Genomic DNA, 14157 nt, shown 5'->3' on the forward strand with positions numbered 1-14157 from the left:
AATTAATTATGTGTTTTGTGTGAAAAGCACTTGCACTGGATATTCTAAATGCAGCTAATACACATTCCAAAGGCATTAGGATACTTTCGACCCTGTTCTGAAGGATCCGGAATCATTTTACTTTACTCTTACCACTGCACAAGCAGTTAACCTTCTCAATTAAATGTCCAACATGGTCCCAGTCACACTCAATTCAGACCCTGCCACTAAAATCTCAATGGATGGCCTGTTGTTGTGTTTTCTTTTAATTTTCCAACCTGCACACTTCGCACACATGAATCTCACCTCCAATTGTTGCTAACCTCCATAAATACATGGTTTGTATTGATCAGAAGAAGGCCAGGATAAATGGTCAGTTTTGACAATAGAGGAAAATCAACAGCTGCATCGTAGAAGCATCAGTCCTTTAGGAACAAAAATGATCTTGAATCACTGCTAGAACATGAGGAAATCAAACTGGTGTTTGGATGATCAAAATTCAGGCAAGCTATTGAAAGCTCCAAATGGATAAACAGGCAAGAAAGATGTTCAATAGGATGAGCCCACTTAGGTCTCACCAAAAATAAATGTGAACTATTAGGCTTGACTTAGATCCCAATGAAACAGACGGCTCTTTAGAAGGTACCTGCCTTATCAATGCTTTGATTAGTCAAAAATACTGTCAAAATCGAAACTCCCACTGGCCACACTGGGTATAGTTACAGCCACGGCGGCCACCAGAGCTGTAGCTCTGACAAATACTCTCGATTTGTAGAGCACTGTCCAAAACAGCAGGTGCTTATGCTGTGACAGCTTGTGTTACGCTATTTGGCTGAGTTGGTGATGGCACAAGCCATTTTTATCGTAATGCATGATGTACATAACATGTATTGCAATCCACCTCCATGTTGAACATATCATAGTACTGTCAAAGCACAGCAGAAATTGTAGCTAATTTATGGGACGTGAATGGCTGATTATGAAATGAATTTCTTCCCTACTTTTGTTAAAAAATCTGTTAGCAAGATCCTGGATGTTCTTGAGAAGAGGAGGGAAGCAATAAGGAAAAAGAGGAACACTATCTAGAACTAGAATGTATTCTTTTTCCTCATAATCATCTCCTGTGTCTTGGCATGTTATCACCGGTGAAAAAATTGAAAAAAAAGAAAAAAAATGAAAAAAAGAGGTTAGGTACTCACCAAAAACTGGATGAGGAAGAATATTAAAATTCAATCTGGTTACTACTTATGGGGAGCAGGATGTGTGTATATATATGTTAAATTTACTGTTAGTCTTATGTAAAGCAGACTCTCCGAGCAGCACAATCATCTTAAATTCCACTGTTTTCAATAGGCTTAGTGTAGGTAGGACAAACATGGGATTTAGAATACTGAGAACGTTGAAAGTGTATTTAAAGCTCTAGGCATAAATAATTCATTCCCATAATCCTGCAGTGCCCTTTAAATAATGGCCAAATTGACCACATCTCTTAATAAAGAGCACGTCCTCCACCTTGCTATTTATAACAAATGTCCTACTTTGCAAAATCTCAAGTTCATTTGTATCTTTTTAAAGCTCAAGTGACCTAGACTGGATACATCAAATGTGATGGAACTAATGCTTCAGCCACCATCCATGTAACAAAGTTCATTACTGAAAATAATCAATATTCTAACAAGATTTTTCAATGCTATCTACAAAACCAAATCAACCATCACTTTTATGAGAAACCCTACTTATTTCAGGAGAACCTGGTCACCTTAACCATCCCCAGGTTTGCAAGGTGAATCAATCAAGATTAAAAGCTCGCATTTCCCCCCATTTTTCTCTCTTCGAGTACTTGCTCAGCCAATTCAGAATCTCTTCCCTTTATTGTCGTTGTGTAGTATCCTCCTAAGACTTCTCCACTGTTTCCAAGTTTGTGGTCATCATTTATATTTATATAATTACCATTCGTAAGATTATCTGGACAATACTAGGACACACAGTAAACATAGGGCTATAATCTTAGGAGGACCCGTGACATCTCCTCCTAATCATCTCCTTATTTTTATGGTCAGCATACAATCTCATTTGCTAGTGGCCCATGGTTTCTAACATACTATTCTTTATAGCAGTGGTTCTCAACCTGTGGGTCCCCAGGTGTTTTGGCCTACAACTCCCAGAAATCCCAGCCAATTTACCAGCTGTTAGAATTTCTGGGAGTTGAAGGCCAAAACATCTGGGGACCCACAGGTTGAGAACCACTGCTCTATAGATAGAACGGTAGCCTAGCAGTCAAAGCTATTTCCCTCTCTTCCTTTAAGGATTCATTTCTTGACTTCAGAGCTCTACTTAACTGTACCTCCATTGCTGTCTGAATTTCCTCGTCTCTGACCAACTATCTCCCTCTCTCACTTTCTCTCTCTCTCTGTTTGGATTCAAACTTTCACCTTATCTTTTTAATGTTTATAGCCTTGAGTTGGGGACAGATACTGAATCACTTAGTTACCAGTGTTACATTCAGAAGCATCTAATAAATGTTTGGCATCCTTCTTACTTAGGAGTAGTTTTACTGGGTGGTGAGAAAGATGAGTGTATATGGGGGTGGGGGTGGTAAATGATTTCAGAAGTGTTTAAAACTAATGAATAAAACTCAGGTTGTGCATTTCTTTCTATATAAATCAATATTTATTTAATTAGCCAAAAGAATGAAGGGAGATGGAGAAAGGCAGAGGAGGGGACGGGTGGGGAAGAATTCAATTTGCGTGACATGACTTACCTTCTACAAATTCATGCTGACTTGCACTTAGCTAAAGTGCTTTCTTATTAACTTGACTCCAACATTCAGCCACCATAACCTTCCAATATATTTTTAAAATTCCCAATATAACACAACAGAGTTTTACAGAGAGGATCAACATTTCTGAGGTGAAAGTAGGTATGGAAAATGAGAATCCCAATACCTCTTTGGACATAGTCATTTATACTGCAGCAGCATCCACAAAAACTGAGGAGTGTCACTAGTGGGCAAAGACAACACATCAACACACAAACCTAAAGGAAGAAAATTCCCAAAGTTGTAAGCCACAAACAGGCACTAGAATAATTCCCAAATCCAACATTTAATTGGGAAAAAACACTTTACAAATTCATTCCTCTTAAAAATTTCTAAAAGTTTCTGCCTGACAAACTTTGAGTATTCCAGACAAGTAGAGAAACCAAAGAGAGAAAGACTGTGTGAAGAACCTGCTCTTCAGAAGAACTAAAATACTATGATTTCCTCTTTCCCAGAGCTCAGAATATTTTCACAGAGAGCCTACAGTACAATGATTCTACCCCAAGATCAAGCAATGCATCTACAATATACACTGTTATTATAGTGTAAATCCACATATACATTCAGAGAGGTGTGTCAACTGATATCATGTCACTACAAAATTATGTATAAGACACACATCGAAGTTTATATATTCAGGGGGATCTAATGCTGCTTTTCTTAGACTATGTCACTTGGAGCTGCGAAAGAGTCAATCAAACATTTGAATTTCCTTCACTGAAATCTTTACATTTGGAAAAAGAAAAACTACACAAAATTTTTCCTTTTAATGAGAAAGGTCTAGCCTAGCTTTTACCCTGATGTGTCATTTTTCTATGTGCACAGGGTTTTTTTAAAATATAAAAACAAAAAATGTCTGATCAATGCATTTAAATAATCTATTCAAAACATTAAAAACATTAACCCTCGGTGGCACAATGGGTTAAACCCTTGTGCCAGCAGGGCTGCTGACCCAAAGACCAGCAGTTCGAATCCAGGGAGCAGGGTGAGCTCCCGTCTATCAGCTCCTGCCTCCCATGCAAGGACATGAGAGAAGCCTCCCATAGGATGGTAAAACATCCAGGGGTCCCCTGGGCAACTTCCTTGCAGACGGCCAATTCTCTCACACCAGAAGTTTGCATTTCTCAAGTCGCTCCTGACACAAAAAAACAAAAACGAAACAAAAACCACTATTCTAAGTCTTACAATCAAAACCAATCAAGTTAAAACAATTAAAAAATAAAATCTCTATAGGTGGCACTAACAAAATTAATTTAATTACAACAGAATAAGAACACCTAGTTGCTGGTGTGTGTCTTCATGTCATTTCTAACTTATGGTGAAGAAACCCTGTTACAAGGTTTTCTTGGCAAGCTTTGCTCAAAGGAAGTTTTCCTTTGCTTCCTCTGAGGGCGAGAGAGGTTTACTTGCCCAAAGTCATCCAGTGGGTTTCCATGGATGAATGGAAATTTGAACCCCAGCCCACGTCAGATTGAGCTCCCGGCCATTAAAAATAGTCTAGCTTGTTGTTGACCTAAGCAACCTGAAAGATAGTTGCAAGTAGGAAAATTTAGGTATCGCTTATGCAGGGAGGATAATTTAACGAATTTACAACACCATGAAAATTGTCCAGCAGCATGCAGAAAGGAACGAGGAAGCAATCCATCAAGTACTTGGTGTCACAGTGGATAACGAAGCAGCATACCCTCATGAAGCCTGGAAGCTGGAAAATGTTAAATTGCCTCTGTATCTTCGTCTCTGTCTCTGTCTGTATGTCTAATAGCATTGAATGTTTGCCATGTATATGTACACTGTGATTCGCTCTGAGTCCCCTTCGGGGTGAGAAGGGCGGAATATAAATACTGTAAATAAATAAATAAAATATTTCAACACTTAAAACATTATACAACACTGCCAATTTAAGACAGTGGTTCTCAACCTGTGGGGCCCAGATGTTTTGGCCTTTAAGTCCCAGAAATCCTAACAACTGGCAAACTGGCTGGGATTTCTGGGAGTTGTTGGCCAAAACACCCGGGGACCCACAGGTTGAGAACCACTGATGTAAGAAAACCTTGTTATTTAAAAAGAGGGAATATGTTGCCACATGAATCACTCTAACGGCCCTGTTGTCTATTAATGCAATGCACTCTGGGAGGAGGAATATATCATCCTTAGAAGGCTCTAGCTGCAAAGAGTAGCATTTATCATGACTGACAGATCCTCTTTTGCTCTTCCTATGGCAGCCCCATGGGTTATTCTCTTTTTTTTCTGCTAAGCTCCAGCACGTTTTTCTAACGAACAGATCTACATGATCAGAAGAATAATGCAGTATAACACTATATTATTTCCAAAAGTAGGCTGGAAAGAAAGAATGATGCCAAATAATTGAACACTCTTCAATATTAATGACTGTGTGCTCAAGGTAAGTTAACATTCCAGGGAGAAGAGCCTAGCCTGCCTTTAAGATCAATATCATATGCATAGGGATTATTTTGACATAGGCAAAGAATTCAGACATGCAATCTTCTACCTGGAGCTAAAGTATTATAGTTCTAGGAGGGTTATACACCACATGTTTCTTCTGATTAGGTATATCAGCTCTAAAGATATATGGCTGAGATCCTGCATTGTCAGATGTAACTGTCATGCCAGAGCTCTGTCATTGTAGTTCTTTCTGACAACGTTGCTGCAGATGACGTTTTCCAGCACCCTGATTTGCAGTATCTTGAAAACCATTGGTTGGGATGCTACCAACCTGAAATGTAGGATTGAGGGGTGATGTTTGGTTGCTAACAACCATAAATATAAATCCTGAGCAGATACGAGATAATAAGTCCAGTTTACAATCTTGTAACTACTGAAAAAGACACCAGACATATGAATCCTATCTTTTACAAGCAGAGAATTTCTCGACAAAGTGATGCAAGATCCTGTCATGTGGGTTAATGCACAAAGGCAGAGGTAAACACAACTATGTACTAAGCAGCTGCTGAAAAACATTATCTGTTTTTTCTCTAGTAGTGAGAACCTTTAAACCTCGTATAGCAGTATATATTTTTCTGTCCAACTCAGTAAGGAATCCTGTGAAAAAGCAAAATGCATGATTTTCTTAAATTACAGGATGAAACTCTAAGCCATATCAAGCATTGGTCTGGACATGATTAGGTCTTATTGGATTATTTTTCCAGACATCTCTGTGACATCTCAATCTGCAATTTAAAATTATTATTGATATATTAGTCTTAGATTTAAGATATCAAAGCTTTAGCCTTTGTCTGTTGTACTAATAGGGAAGGAAACATTCACTTCAGAAAAAGGATAGCTCTTATCATGCAAAACTGCCCCTCGGTGGGAATAAAAAGGATATGTATCCTGGTGTGCAGGGGAACTCCATCACAGTTGTCAAGACTAAAGCCCCTAAATCCAGCTTCTGCTTTCTGTAGCACAACTGGCACAACTGTCGCAGTGAGAAGATGCAAACATCAACACACAAGCCTCCAAGTGAGAGCTGAAAGGCCTAGTGAATGTATCCACATTTGCTTGTTGGCAGTTGACTGAATTTTTATTTGGTTTTTGGCAGCCACAGGTCAAATAAGTTGTATCACAAGAAACTAACAATCAAGCTTCAAAACACATATGGTATGTTGAACAGGTGCGGAACTCAATTGGAAACCCTAAGAAACATGTTTGCTTTGCTGTCCTGTGTCACCAGTAGACCTTCCAAACACTGCTTTCCCAAGGGACTCTAAACTGGGAGTGTCTGTAATTCTATTTTTTGTATCAGCTCCCTGTTGTTAAAACAATGATTAATAGGATTTTATGGTCTTGCTCTCTGCAATCTAATGGATTGCTCTTAAGAGGCATTTCCCCTGTATGTTACTCTGTTTACTATTGGTGCTGCATGCTTTATTATCTGTTAATTACTATCAGGATACTTGTTAGCATGTCAGGTTTATTCCCTGATAATGGAAATTCCAGCTTTCTATTGAAAAAGAAGTTGCCATGAAAATTAATACACAGTGGAGATGCTTTTCTTTACACAGGCCTACCAAACAAACAAACCATTTGATGATATAAGTATGGTGTTTCATGTGGCCATTCTTTTTATAAGTATAGGCAGATAGGCAGAGATGTACAGACATAAAAAGATACTGTATTATACTATATTTGACCTTTTTTGGTAACAACACTAGAGGGACTTTAGATGGAGAACTGGGAAGGGAGATGACTAGAGGTAATTTACAGAGGGAATTCAAATAATGAAGACAACAATGTAAAATACATGCAAATGGAAGAAACAGCACAGCCTAATGGTTCCAAACCTGATATTGAACCAAACAGGATGTTGGACATGCCTCCAGAATTTAGAGTTATTTACAGTTCCACAACCCTGCAGAGCCATGTCCCACTTAGCTGAAGAAGCTTACATGTTTGCAACAAAAAGTATAAATAAAACTAGCTCATCTAATATGGATTAAACCAGGCTTACCAACTAAATAATAAACAAGCAACTGACTAAAGTATTGGGGAGGGGTGGTTCAACTCACTAATCTGAAGAACCATGATAAAATCTTTCTAGATAGTACCAATTCAGACAATTACAGACAGCACACATCTTGAATGCCTCCTCATGCTTACAGGTCAAGGAAAAGGCTGTCAGCCATTACACATGCTGTTGCTGATCAAGATAAGTGCTTTGTGAAAACTTGTAAAGACAAAGTTCAGGAACCACTGGCTTGTCCTGTCAACACAAGCACACAGGACTCAAAACAGAGCCACGGACAGATGGAGCCTGTTACCTTAAATTCCATAGGTGTGTATTTCTCATTCTTGGGCGTTGTGTTGCCTTTGTAATGGAGGTGGTTGGGAGTGGTGGGGTGGATCACAGTCGACTCCTGGGATTGCCTCTGGCAGCGCTGACAGTAAATGTAGATCACAAAAGTTAAGAGGCTGGAGCCAAAGAAGCAGGAGACCCCCGTGGCGATCAGGTGGATGAGGCTAAACCCTGAGGGAGATAATCACATGGGAAGTGGTGGTCAGACACACAAAGAAGGGAAAATCAAACCCATGTGTTCAATAGCAATATATTATTAAAGGCACAAGATGCCATCGGCCTTTATTGTTGCTCTGTGCCGCAGGCAAAACATCACAAGATAATATTACTAGACTCCATACAGTATTACTCCATACAATATTACTACTATTCTGGCACTGCCTCTGAAATATATCCTGGAGTCTCACTTGTCTCATAACATTTATAATGTGTCTATATGGCAATTGAGATATATATATCCTCATGATCCATGTTACATGGAGAAGTGTATTGTGCTACACCAATGATCTAGCCAATTCCAGTGGCTCCTCTGTGGCTCCAAAAGAAAAGTCAGTATCATCATCTGGATCAATATGTGCTTGATGGTAAAGCCATATTATTATTCTCATGAAAAAAAGGTATTAGGAATGGTAATGGATGAATGACAGCACTGGACAACCACAGGGCAATTTTCTGCTTGCTTGTCAACAAGGCCATTTTGAAAGCAGCCAGTGCCTGCCATTGCAATTCCAGCTGACAGAAGCTTCCCTCCCTTGCTATCAGTTCTGCTCATCGTAGTTCCGCTTTAATGGGATCATATCTTGCTTTCTTAAAAGCCTTTCTTTCTCCCTTTGTTGATACTGAAACTAAACATTAAGCTGACAACCAAAAGGAACAAGGCATACCGACAACACACATGAATGGGTCATGGCAAGAGGAAGGTGAGGAAAATTCACCATCTCTCTAATCAGAAGGGGAAAAGGTCTTTGGGTCTGCCTGAAATACTTAAGGCAAAGACCTGACAAATGAAGTGGCTAACAGAGTACAGCAGAGATAAGACCATACCCAGCTATGAGGGGGGTCCCATTCAAAGTACCTTCTGGTGGGTTCCCTCATCCATCACTAGTAAAAACCACAGAAACAAGGTCTAGCTGTGTTTCTAATGTTTCGCCAATTGGTGGGACTACGTCAGGATTTTGTGGGAAATGAAGATGCTAGCTAGAAATGTCCAGCACTCAAATGAAATGAAATCACAGGATCATAGAGGTAGAAGAGACACAAAGGCTATCCAGTCCAATCCTGTCATACAAGAAAGCACTTCCAAAGCACTCTTGACAGATAGCTATCCAGCCTTTATTTAAAATCCTCCAGAGAAGGGAACTCACATTTTAAGGCAGCATATTTCACTGCTGAACCACTCTTACCAACAAAAAAGTGTATAGGTAGAGCTTCTTTTTTTCCCTGAGTTACAAACATCCGACTTACAAATGACTCATAGTTAAGAACAGGTCTGAGACAACAGGAAGTGAGGGAAATCTACCCCTAGGAAGGGAAATTCACTCCTGGAAGTTATAATGGCGAAAAGGTGTTCCCATTGAAGCTTTCTCACAAATCCACAAGTCATTTTTTTTCAAAATCCAGTGATCACAGGGACAGAAAGGGAGGTGAAATCTTCTGAACAGGGACAGAGACAGCAAAACAAACACCACAGGGATGTTAACTCTTTCCTATGACATCCAAAGCTTATATAAATAGATAGATAGATAGATAGATAGATAGATAGATAGATAGATAGATAGATAGATAGGCTGGAGTTACACTTAAAATGTACCTATTCAGACTGACATACAAATTCAACTTAAGATACTTAAACAGGGTTTTCATATCAATTCTTTATCTTCTTTTCTGCATGCTAAACAACCATCTGCCTAAGCCACTTCTCATAGGTTTTGCTTCCAGATCTTTTACCCTTTTTGTTGCCCTTCTCTGGACTTGTTCCAGCTTGTCAATATCCTTCTTGAATTGTGGTGCCCCAGAACTGGAGATCTGACTAAAGCAGAAATAGAGTTGGATGATGACTTCCCTCATTCTAGACACTATACTCTTATTAGTGCTACCTAGAACTGCATTGGATAAAGAGGCACCATTGCTGAGGACCATTTGGGTTCTGTCGGTCAATCAATTACAAAACCATTGGACAGTAGCCCTGTCTAGCCCACATTTAACCAGTTTATTTGCATGAAAAGCACAGGAGACCTTGTCAAAAGTCTTACTGAAATGAAGATATGCTATATCCACAACATTACCCTCATCTAGCAAGTTTTTAAAATTGTCCAAAAAAGGAAATTAGAATAGTCTAAAAGATTTTACAATGCAAATAAGTAGAGATACAAGACTTCAAATGCGTCTAAATCCAGTGGGTAGTCAAGGACATGTACCAACGAAGGGTACAAACACAGTGCAAAAACGTAGCAAACAGTCCAAAGTACAGTAGAGTCTCACTTTTCCAACATAAACGGGCCGGCAGAACGTTGGATAAGCAAATATGTTGGATAATAAGGAGGGATTAAGGAAAAGCCTATTAAACATCAAATTAGATTATGATTTTACAAATTAAGCATCAAAAAATCATGTTATACAACTAATTTGACAGAAAAAGTAGTTCAATATGCAGTAATGCTATGTAGTAACTACTGTATTTATGAATTTAGCTCCAAAATATCACGATGTATTGAAAACATTGACTACAAAAATGCGTTGGATAATCCAGAACGTTGGATAAGCGAGTGTTGGATAAGTGAGACTCTACTGTAGTTGAGAAAGATGGAAGTAAAAAGAGAAAGGTTGGACTTTAAATAAATGAACAAAGACTTTTGGTATCACACTGTTGCAAAACCACTTGGGATTTTAAGAAATAGGTTTTTCTATACCTTTTCCTATACCTTAGCTATAATATCAACATACACTGATTTTGCAATGAAGGCTTTACCAAAAAAGTTCTAGGAACTATAAAACAGCTCAATTAAAAATAATCTGCTGTCTTGGTTATTAGGCCTGTTCCTGTGGTTATTTGAGGCACTGATTCAGAAAATTGCATTAGTTCTAGTTTCTTAGGGCCTTTTCAGACAGGCCCAAAATTCGTGATGGGTTCCGGATTAACCTCAGGCATCCAAATGACATCTCAGATAAATCCGGATTCATCCAAAGTAAACCGGGATTTACTCTGTATTAAAAATAACACCTGAAAAGATCTGGACCTTCAAAGGGATAGATTCTCGGCACTGTCTTCCACAATCCCAAAGGCCATTCCCCATTACCATCCTGGTTCTTCAGACTCTAGGAGCCCAAGGGAGGAAGATGGAACCCCCATCCTCCCCTTCCAGCCCCCCATTTTCCCCTTAAACTTACTGGAAGGGCCTGGCGTCTTCAGGCCCCTTGGAGTATTTTCTAACGTCATTTTGATGCATCAGAAGCTTACTCCAAGGGGTCTGACGACGCAGACAAATCCCTCTGGTAAGTTTAGAGGGGAAATGGGGGGGGGGTCTGTCATCTTGCTAGACATAGCCAACCACTCAGGATAAACCTGGGTTTTGGGCCCTCTATATGGCCTAAATCTTGAAGGGAATCGGGATTTTAAATCCCGGTTCCTTCTGCGATTTGGCCCTGCCTTGAAGAGCACTTAGATACAGTTGTAATGATTTTCAATGGGCAAGCAGATGAACACTGGTATATGACATATGTTCTGTACCCCCAAAGCTAGAGCTGATAGGGTGAAACTAGTGTCATTTTTGGAATCAGCAGGTCAAATATACCCAGAAATAGGGCTAACATTTGAGGCACCAAAATGTGTGTTGGCCGGTTTAATCAGTATGGTGCTGAGAATTTTGTTTCTGTTGTGCTGAACTGTTTCCTCCTGGAAACAACAGCTCTTCTCAGTTTTACCACCGACAAGATAACACTATTTTTCCTTGTGCTTTTGCTGCTAATCTGGATAGCATGAATTTTCTTTGAATCTCTAGGCTGGCGTTTATAGCAAGGCATTCTGGTTTACTGCTGTTTTGCTACCTATCGTGCTATTTCACTCAGTTGCACTTCTATACAGCAGGATGAGTTTCCAAATCATTATATTTTTGCTAGATATTGAAAGTTGCTAAGGCATAAATAATATATGCCATAGTGAATGCAGATTATAACAGTATATAAGAATGCAGTGGCACTGAGAACATCAATAACAATGCATAATAATGTATATGAAATTAATAAGGGGTCCCTGGACTGAGGCAGACACCTGTCAGGATGAATGAAGCATGCAGAAGGACAAGTTTGCTTTTAACACAACTGGAAACCTAACCCTTTCTTGCAGTCACACTTCAGGAGGAAACAACACCAGAAGACCAGAAGCTTTTGTTTATTCTATTGTTAACATAATACGTTTTTGTGCTGTGATTAATAAATATCTTAAAAACAATAATCTTAAAAAGATCACCAAGAAACCTGTTTATTTATATGGGTCTCTGTAGGAAATCAATAGAAATTGGAAAACATCTCCTGAAGCCCTCCAAATCTGCTACTGCTAATCATCTTCAAAAGAAATGTGGCACTTCTCACGGTCCACTTATGAAGCAAATAATAAAAAGTATTCTCTGTTATTGTGACCCTGGCCCATGGAAATCAGCTGGGAAAAATACAGAGAGTTAATCATTTTGATGATTCATAATGGTATACCTATACTACAGGTATCAATAACCTGGGGAACGTAGTTAGGTATGGATGCTAAGAACTCTGTGCTAGAGAACCTCAGAGCCCCTCACAAAGGAAAAATTCCATGAGTGGAATGAGTACAAAATCAATGTCTAAGTCTGTAGTGTAAATATGCTCTCCAAGGAGGAAGCAGAACTTTTTCATATGGAAATTTTTGTTGAAGTGAAAAAGGATTTGGGGAGGTTTTTTTGCATCACTGTCAGATTCTGCCCTACATTAAAGCTTCTACTAAGAAGCAAAATATTAGGAATGTTATTGAGGGCATCTTTACACTACAAACATGTATTGGTTTTATACTCATGCATTTCTCATGAAGACTACAGTTTGGAGAGGCCACTGGGAATTCTCTGCCAGAAATTCCAAATTTACAAAGTTCAGGATTCCGAATCTATCAACAGGCAAGAATGTTCAATGCGCCAAAGTAAATGTATTATTTGGTGTGAGAGTCAACATGGTGTAGTCGTTTGAGTCATTTGGAGTTTATTTTTGGAAATACACTGAATGACCCTGAGTAAATCACACTAAGACTTGGAGCAAGGATAAATTTCCTCTAAATAAATCTTGCCAAAAAACCCTAAGATAGGGTTGAGTTGAAATATAATAAAACAATTGAATATGTTTTAATGGAGGAATAATAAGAATGAAATGTCAGGATCTAGGAGGCTCACTGATGGAGTAGAGGGTGAGAATGAATGAATGTAGTCTCCAACAGATTAGGTTCAAGAAAATGTGGTGCTTAGGAAGTGGGCTTCTGTTGCCCTAAATTATACATTTTGCCAGTCTTATCAAGGGTATTATTTTTGCTCCCCCTTGGAAAAAATGTTTCGCTGAATAAGAACCCCACATTCTCCATCTACAGTTTGCTTGCAATGAACTCCACTGACAACTCTCCAATTAACTGAGCACTTAGGAAAATTGAGGAATCTCTCTTCATCTTTTCCAGTCCATTTAAAAAGGAGTTACAGAGGAAAAGGCTCTTTCGGGTAATTAATCATTCTGAGATTTTTCCGTCTCCCAAATTAAAATCTTACACCAGAAAACTAAATTGCAAATACTTTCCCTCCCCTCTCTAACTCAGACAATGAGACTCCAGTGGAATTAAGGCTATCAATGGGACATGAACTGCACAGATTAATGGTTGGTTTGATGCTTCCCAGAAAAGAGTAGTCAGGTTAAGATAAAAATAAGATCTGTAGCTAGTTGTACAGTACCTCCACAGTTCGTGCTCTCGTCAATGCTTGAAGCTGGCAGTATTACTAAACAAAGAGGGAAAAAACAGTGAAGAGGAAATGTCATTTTTTGCCATCTGTGACATTCTGCAGGCAATTAAAACCCCTTTGCTCAATACCTCACAAGTTAATCTCTGCGGTAAATAGAGGGCTTCCCTGATCTTAGGCAAAAAAAATTGAATGAAATGTAGGGGAGAAAAAATCTTTTTAAGAACTGTACTCCCTCCCTGTTAGTTCAGAAGCACCAAATGGATTGCAAGCTATCTAAATACAACACACACAAAAGAAATAACTTAGAAATAACATTTAATTCTAGTGAGAAATGTGCCAATTAAACAATGCCTTGCAGAAGTAGTTACCCTCCTCCCCTTTCAACATTTCCACATTATGTTGCCTGGCAATGAAATGGATGTAATTGGAAGCGTTACTGCTTGAAGTACATTATATTCTCAACACTGGAAAGGTGCAGAATATTTTTTTCTTGTGGCACAAAAGTTAAAGTAAACAAACACACCATGTACTTATGAATGAATACTGCAAGTCACTATAAATTACACAAAAAAAACCTTTCAATGTTG

At 38.8% G+C, this 14157-nt stretch overlaps 1 protein-coding gene across 12 annotated transcripts in view; it reads right to left on the bottom strand.

Annotated features, from left to right (window-relative positions):
* The window catches only part of sema5b (semaphorin 5B), a 583141-nt gene that overhangs the window by 70958 nt on the left and 498026 nt on the right, over positions 1–14157 (bottom strand). For 10 of the 12 annotated variants that reach the window (XM_062971530.1, XM_062971492.1, XM_062971628.1 and 7 more), the window contains 2 exons: positions 13562–13606; positions 7576–7781 (listed from right to left, as the gene is read on the bottom strand). In XM_062971530.1, the coding sequence (XP_062827600.1) occupies positions 7576–7781; positions 13562–13606 (251 nt within the window). Of the gene's footprint in view, positions 1–2208; positions 4639–7575; positions 7782–13561; positions 13607–14157 lie in introns of those variants that run through there. The other 2 variants (XM_062971560.1, XM_062971648.1) reach the window with 2 other exon arrangements.

The sequence above is a fragment of the Anolis carolinensis genome, chromosome 1 (assembly GCF_035594765.1).
Source record: "Anolis carolinensis isolate JA03-04 chromosome 1, rAnoCar3.1.pri, whole genome shotgun sequence".
Classification (NCBI taxonomy): Eukaryota; Metazoa; Chordata; class Lepidosauria; order Squamata; family Dactyloidae; genus Anolis; species Anolis carolinensis.